This window comes from Myotis lucifugus, unplaced genomic scaffold (assembly GCF_000147115.1).
Source record: "Myotis lucifugus unplaced genomic scaffold, Myoluc2.0 scaffold_157, whole genome shotgun sequence".
Classification (NCBI taxonomy): domain Eukaryota; kingdom Metazoa; phylum Chordata; class Mammalia; order Chiroptera; family Vespertilionidae; genus Myotis; species Myotis lucifugus.
Window position 1 is genome coordinate 1,579,085 of NW_005871205.1, and position 7,179 is coordinate 1,586,263.

Genomic DNA, 7,179 nt, shown 5'->3' on the forward strand with positions numbered 1-7,179 from the left:
GGGGCCGCAGGGCCCCGCCTCGCACGCCACTCCCCCTCCTCCAGCGCGGTAACTTGATCCCCCGGAAATTCATGCAGAAGGGCCGCCCCCGGCCCCTCTCCCGGCGGCTCCCGGCCTCGCACCCCGCCCGGGATCCCCATCCTCTCCTCCTCCCTGCACCGCCCCAGCCTCGGCTCCCCCGCCAGACGCCTCATCTGGGACCCAGGCCGCCCCCCGCCCCCACGTGCTGGAACCCGCCCAGAGAGGGACCCCCAGGTGCTCGGCCCTGCACCCGTGTGCGGGGCTGCGCCTCCCGGGACCCTTACCCAGCCGAGCGGGCGATGGGGAAGCGGCGATGGCTGCGCAGCATCTGCTGCGCCAGGACCGGCGGGGCGGGCCAGGGGGAGCGAAGGGGCCCAAGGAGAGGCGGCGCTTCCCTCCCAACTGCAGGCCCGGGACGTGACTCACAGCGTCTGCCCCCGCTCGCCCTCAGCCCTGGGAGGTGGGAGGTGGGAGGGGGAGCGACAGGGGTGCAGAGGCGGAGCTGGGTGCCCCCCTCGGAGAGAGACGTCCGAGGTGTGGCGTCGTCTCCTCGAAGGCTCTGGGGTAGATTGAGGGGTGGGGAGGCCGAAGACCAAGCCGCCCCCCTCGATGGAGGATAAAGGGGGGCTCGACGGGCCGGGAACTCCGCCCTTTGGGGAGGTCACTGCTCCGGAGCATGAGGACGCCCCTCGGGTAGGGGCGTTCTTCAAACTGGCCCCTTTGGAATCGTCCCAAGAACAACTTTCGCATTTTGCAGTCGTGGGAGACAGAATCGGGTACCGCACCCCAAATCTCACCGTCACTGGGGAAAGCAGGTTCCCAGAGGCCAGAGAGACGACAGAAAGGGAGGGGTGAAGGCAGGAGGACGCCGACCCCCCGGGAAGCAAACTGGAGCTCTGCTCAACTTTGCTCTGTGTCCGGAACTGAATTTGAGGAGGCAACGATGGACGGCTGGGGCACGAAAGGGAAGACTACTTAAAGGGAGGAATTGTGAACGGAGTTATTCACAAGGAGAGTTAGCGAATGCTGAAGTCTGCGCGCTGGGTGTTTGGAATATTGCTAGAATTTCCTCCAGAGTCTTGTCAGGGAAACACATGAAATCAGACTGCCATGGGTAAAGAGGGGAGATGTTGCCACCTTCTACCTCGTCTGGTACTTTTTTTCCTCCCCTCTGCGTGACTCGATTTTTATTTTTATTTTCCCCCCCCAAATCACCATTATTGATCCGCCACGTATCCTCTCGAGACCTCAATTTACACAAATGTTTGAGAGAGTTGGGCCTGACAAATTCTGCTCTAACGTTCTAGAACTTTGCTTCACTCTCCCTGAGCTAATCGAATTATATTCGTTACAGTTTGCAGTGCTGCTGTCTCCTGGAACTTGCAATGCTTTTCTCTGAAGTTGCTGAAGATGGGAAGCGCTCAGGACCAGACCCGAGTGGCTGTTCGCTTACCATCCAACCGCTACAGCGGACAAATAAACTACAACCCCCAAGAAGCTTAGTTCTTACGATGGGCGGGGTGGCGCATGCTTAGTCGCTCTTAAGGAAATGAAGCCTAACTACTATTCCCAGCGGGCGCCGCGCTACAGATCACCCAATCAGCTTTAAGTAGGAAACATCGCGAGGTTTCGGTGAGACTTGGCTCTATAAGCCCAGGAGAACGGGTCTCGGAAACCCTTTTTACGAAGATGGCGCCGAAAGCTAAGAAGGAAGGTGTGTGGTGGGGTTTGGGAGGAACACTGCTGGTTGGCCGGTGTGGGATCCCCGCAGAGTAAACAAAGTGAAAGGACGGTGGCTGGGCTAAGATTTGGGGTGTCAGCTCCGGAGCTGCTCTTCCCGTTTCGTTTCGGCCACGCTACGGCGCGCGTGGGCCCAGCCACATGGGCTTGGGCTCCGGTTGAAGGGGGTTGGGGAGGGAGCCCGCAGCCACATAGTCGACTGCGGGGAGCTACACGCATCCACAGGCCGCCGCTCCGTGTCTCCATACCTGTAAGGAATCCGTGCCCTCAACTTACTTTAGTTTTTTTAATTCCATTATATTCGGCTATATACCCGCCCGGGGTGGCTGTGAGATGTTATAAAACTACTAGCACAACGTTCTGGCAAGTGTCAGGCGTTCGATTATTGCTAGTTTTTTTTTTACTGTGTGGTATCCCTGGAGTTGCTCCAAGTTTGCCCCAATAACTGTGCATATGATGGAAAAACTTTTAAGCTGAGACTTGTGATGTCTCCAAAGGAACCACTGATGCACATGTAGCCTGGTGCGCCCACTACTGTTCGTTAGGCCGGAAGTGATGATTTCTGAATCCCTCATTCTCTTTCCTTTTCTCAGCCCCTGCCCCTCCCAAAGCCGAAGCCAAAGCAAAGGCTTTGAAGGCAAAGAAAGCAGTGTTGAAAGGCGTCCACAGCCACAAAAAAAAGAAGATCCGCACGTCACCCACTTTCCGACGGCCAAAGACACTAAGGCTCCGGAGGCAGCCTAAATACCCTCGGAAGAGCGCACCCAGGAGAAACAAGTCAGTATTGCCCCTCCTTCCCGCCAACCCCCCGTGTAAGAGGAAGTTTATTTAGGAAGTTGCATAGGTAGTAGAAGTGAACTAGCTGGGCTGTGTAGGCTCAGGAAACAACTTAGAGGCAGAGACAGAAGGGCCTTTGGAGCTTAGGGGAGAGAAAGGCAAAGGTGCACCTGGGGGAGGGGGGAAGGGAAGGGCACCGGCGTGCTCCCCAGGAGAGCACCGACCATCCTCTTGAAAAGATGTTTGGATATCCTCCATTGGTAAATATGAAATTTACCAAACTTAGAACCTGGCTTCTTAAAAACATGTTGAGGTCCTTCTTGATGGGGGTGTGGGGAGATTAATGCCTTAAAGAACAAGAAGAGACATTTTTTACACTGTTGGCAGGAATTCGTTGTTAGGTTCATTATCACTTTATATGTTAGGGTTTTAAAGTCCACTTTCTTGGAAGTATAAAATAGGACTTGGTTCTTGTTTTGGAGCTCCAGATTTAGTTCATCCCTCATAGCACCTATTGCTATATAGGGAATAGTCCTTGAGGGTGAGGAGGTGTGATGATTCTAGGTTGATAACAAAATTTCATTCATCTGTATTGGAGGGTGAGGGCCTGCAGCAGTGTATGGAAACATCTTTTCATTCACTCTCAAATGTTTACACTCAGATAATGGTTGAGTAGTGCTGCTGTTAATAACTGACCTCAGGAACCATGATTAGAGTAGAACCAAGGTGGTAGAAGCTGATGGGTTTCTGCTCCTCCCACTGCTTCCTAAGAAAAAGGCAGGGGAGTGGTTTGTGTCCAGCTGTGGAGGAAAACACTTGACAGGCTTTTTACCCCCATTTGGACCTAGAATTTAGGGTAATGAAAGGCTGAGACCTGACTTCTAGCTTCAAAATGGGATGGTAGTGTCCATGTGAACAGAGCCTTGCTTCTCTGAATTTCAGGGGGTGGGGGAACTGTGCTGTAGGGGTGTTTAAGCCACTAAGTTTAACTTGAGCTGTAAATTTTATTTTTAAAGTTGCTCTCAAGAATGGATGGCCCTCAAGCCAGTTTTCAGCAACCAAAATGGGTAGAAATGGCCTGGCCTCCCAGCCTCATAGTGAAGCACCAATATTCTTTGGAATTCTAACCCTGTATTCTAGCTGTGTGCTTTTTGGTTTTAATGTCTCAGGTCTTAAATTTTATTCAGAAATATGCCCTTCAGAAATGTTGAGGTCAAATAAAGAATGAAGCTCAAATAAAGATGATTTGGAACTCAAGATGATTTAATCACTTAAAGGATGGAAGCCCTTCAAGTGAAAGGAAGTGCTCACGGTTTTGCTCTCAGGCTGAGGCTCCAGGTCTAGATTTCAGGGTGCAGGTGATGATACTGTTCAGCGACCAAAGTCTGACAAAAATGATTGCTACTCATCATCTGATGCACCTGGGCTCCAAAAGACGGCTCATTCTCTGTTAAACTGGGCTCAGGCTAGGTGATCCCATTTTACCTTCCCCAGGCTTGACCACTATGCCATCATCAAATTCCCCCTGACTACCGAGTCAGCCATGAAGAAGATAGAAGACAATAATACACTAGTGTTCATTGTGGATGTCAAGGCCAACAAGCACCAGATCAAACAGGCTGTGAAGAAGCTCTATGACATTGATGTGGCCAAGGTCAACACCCTGATCAGGTGAGTGGGGCTCCATGGGCTGGGGCTTCGGTCAGAAGCCAAGGAAATCTGAACAGCATCAAGTTCCTTGATGCTGCTTTTGGGTCAGAAATGAGCAGCCCCTGCTGTAATTATGGTCCTTTGTATGGACTTTTGAGGAATCAACAGCTTGTCCTGGCTTTAGAACTTGATTTATGGGGTTGACACTCATTTTCTTGATTCCTGCCTCTAGAAAGGCCCTAAGAAAATTTATGTCAGATTATCTGGATTTGAATGTCCAGTGGTGTTTCCCATAAAAGGGAATTGGCTTTGTTTGTAGCCTAGTGGCTTCCCTCGCTTCCTCTGTGCAGATGACAGACAAACTACTGTTGGCAAAAGAAAGACATGAACAAAGGAACTCCTGGTGCCCCAAAGACTGGGTGGAGGGTATGGGGCCAGTGAGGACAGCAGGGACTGAGGCTGCCCTTTCCACCCTAGGCCTGATGGCGAGAAGAAGGCATATGTTCGACTGGCTCCTGACTATGATGCTTTGGATGTTGCCAACAAAGTAAGCTTTCTTTGCCACAAATCTCCTCAACACCCTACCCCCTGGGTGCAAATGATGTGTCTTATTAGCGACCAAAGCCTGACTTTTGCTGATTAGTCTTAACTGACTGACTGCACCCCCTCTCTCCTTAAAAGGCCCTACCCTGTGCCCACACTTTGCTTTTTAATCATGACATTCTAGCTTAATCTTCACATTTCAACTTCCAGTAACAAAATTCCCTTTTGTTTTTCAGATTGGAATCATCTAAACTGAGTCCAGCTGCCTAATTCTAAATATAAAAATTTTACACTGTATTGTTTCTTTATGTTGATTTCTGTTTGGGCTGGGGGAACACTGAATAGAGTTTGGGCAAGACTCTTGGCCTATTTACCCTGTTGGGACACTTAGCACTTCCCATACTTGTTGCAATCTTGGCGGTGGGAGCTCAGCTAGCAGATATTTGTGACCCAGACTCTAGGGTTAGCTGTCCTAGGACAACTCGAGCTTGCCTCTGTCACAGGAGTAAGCAAACAAGCAAGACGTTTTGTAAGAACCCCTTCCTTTATCCCGGGAAGAAGTCTGTATGAAACCAGTCCCCAGAGTTTTCATCAGCATCCATTTCAGGGCAATATGGGTTGGCTGGCTTTCGGGTAGCACTGTCCCCACACCCATCTACCGTGTCCGACCGGTCTGTCTGCTTCCCTCACCGCTTGCCCAAGAAAGGACAAGGACTTCAGAGGAGTGCTTTCATTAGTGTTTTCAATCGTGGGTGCAAGCCTGAAAGGTCGAGAGGCTGGCTGCCCCAGGTGTGGGGCTCATCAGTTTATACATGAGGCTGTTCTCCTTGGTTCTTTGCTGTCCTTGCCTCAAGTCCCAGGCTCTGCCCCTCACTCTCACTCTGTCAAGAACTTGTCTTTGTGCTGTGGGCTGGTCACACGTTCAGGGCAGAAGTCCGAGCGGAGGAGGCGGGAAAAGTAGATGAGGATCATGATGTCCAGCATGAGCAGGATACCCAGCAGAAAGGAGCCCAGGCTCCTCTGACCCACATACTGCATGAAGAAGTAGGTGAGGTAGGCCTGAGGGGCCAGGCGGAAGAGGAAGTACATGACCAAGTTGACATACTTATTGATCTTGTAGAGGAGGAGGTCCTGGGCATTGTTGATCTTCATCATCATGCGAATGGTGAGGAAGATGTTGCTGACCTCTACCAGCAGTGTCAGGACACCCCCGCCGACAAAACGGCTCCAAAAGATGCCAGATATGAAGGCACCCATGGCCTAGAAGGCAAAGATGAGAACAAGTTAGGAAATAGATGCCAAAACTTGACTGGAAGTTGATGGGAGTGTCAGCTATCAGATTGAGAACTGGAAAGTCTTCCCGTTTGCTTTCTTCTGACATAGTTTACAGTGAATTCAACATGATTAAATTTTGATCCCTGTGTAGATGAAGTTATGGATTGCTGGCCTCAAATCGTGAGCCAAGGGCACAGATTAGCACCCTAACATGGGAAGGTGCAGGACACGGTGGGGATGGAGTTGCTAGCGCCAGGGCTATACCACACCCCTTGTTTCTCACCATGACATGATGGACCAGGTATTCCCAAGAAGCTCGAGCCTGACCACTAACCACGATGTCCACCGTGTCGTGGATGAAATAACCTAGCAGAGGGAGGAGGGGAAAGGTCATGAAGGGGATTATACGAAGCTCCTCCCTGTTCCCCCACCTACTTCTGCGTTTACTGGGTAAGGCTTACCTGCGGAGAAGCAGACGAGCAGATAGCCAGAAAGCGACCAAGCCGTCTCAATCTCTACCAGCATCTCGGGGGTTTGCCATACACTGAGGGGGGGAAGAAGGCAGGCGCTCATCTCCCCATTCCCAAGGACCTTTGACAGTCCCGGGGGAGTCCGGGCTCGCGCTATTAGCTGGGGAGCAAGGAGGGGCTGGGCTGAAACCCAGGTGTCTCCCCTTTCCCAGGTGACACCCCCTTCCCCTGGGGCCGCTGCGGCTCCGGATTGGATAGCTTTCCAGACAGGGAATCATGTGAGACTGCGTGGCCTCAGCCCGCCTGTGAGTGATGATGGGGAGAGGAACGCGGGGTCCCCTAGTCACCTTCACTCCCCCCTCCCGGTCCTTCACTCACCACAGCAGAGCCCAGATCCCTGACACAATGGAATGGGCGAAGGAGACCAGCAGGTTGTGCCAGCGCCAGGTGCGCAGGGGGTCGGCGCGCACGTGCGCGGGCAGAGGCAGACGACAGAGCGCGCGCCGGAGCGCCCGGAAGGTCAGCGTGGCGCCCAGGAGCAGCAGCAGGGCGGGGTGCAGCAGTGGGAGCATGCTGGCCCTCCCCGGCGTCGGTCCGTCCGCCCTCTAGGCGGCCTCCTCGGGCTGTTGGGGAACGGGCTCCCTCTCGGGCCAGTCCACCCCGGGGGCGGCTCTTGCCGGCGGGCAGCTTCACAGTGGTTCGG

At 52.6% G+C, this 7,179-nt stretch overlaps 3 protein-coding genes and 3 non-coding genes across 6 annotated transcripts in view; 4 read left to right on the forward strand and 2 right to left on the reverse strand.

Moving 5' to 3' along the window:
- The window catches only part of RAB34 (RAB34, member RAS oncogene family), a gene marked incomplete at its 5' end in the record, with an annotated part of 4,450 nt that extends 3,768 nt beyond the window's left edge, over positions 1–682 (reverse strand). The window contains one exon of the mRNA XM_006095529.2: positions 306–682. Within this exon, the coding sequence (XP_006095591.2) occupies positions 306–682 (377 nt within the window). The remainder of the gene's footprint in view (positions 1–305) is intronic.
- Positions 683–1,589: 907 nt separating this feature from the next.
- On the forward strand, positions 1,590–5,089 carry RPL23A (ribosomal protein L23a). Its single transcript, XM_006095530.3, has 5 exons — positions 1,590–1,735; positions 2,355–2,538; positions 4,033–4,209; positions 4,666–4,735; positions 4,968–5,089. Exons 1-5 carry the CDS (start codon positions 1,711–1,713, stop codon positions 4,980–4,982), a joined length of 471 nt encoding a protein of 156 aa, XP_006095592.1. The 5' UTR covers positions 1,590–1,710; the 3' UTR covers positions 4,983–5,089.
- On the forward strand, positions 2,209–2,273 carry LOC111827383. Its single transcript, XR_002830906.1, has one exon. It is a non-coding gene; the product is annotated as a small nucleolar RNA SNORD42 (small nucleolar RNA).
- LOC111827384 lies at positions 3,890–3,960 on the forward strand. The gene has a single exon (XR_002830907.1). It is a non-coding gene; the product is annotated as a small nucleolar RNA Z17 (small nucleolar RNA).
- Positions 4,780–4,852, forward strand: LOC111827385. The gene has a single exon (XR_002830908.1). It is a non-coding gene; the product is annotated as a small nucleolar RNA Z17 (small nucleolar RNA).
- Positions 5,090–5,446: 357 nt separating the features above from the next.
- On the reverse strand, positions 5,447–7,172 carry TLCD1 (TLC domain containing 1). The gene is made up of 4 exons (XM_006095531.3): positions 6,855–7,172; positions 6,468–6,550; positions 6,290–6,372; positions 5,447–5,991 (listed from the first exon to the last, which is right to left on the reverse strand). The coding sequence occupies exons 1-4, from the start codon at positions 7,046–7,048 to the stop codon at positions 5,608–5,610; spliced, it is 744 nt and encodes a 247-aa protein (XP_006095593.1). The 5' UTR covers positions 7,049–7,172; the 3' UTR covers positions 5,447–5,607.
- Between the last annotated feature and the right edge of the window lie 7 nt (positions 7,173–7,179).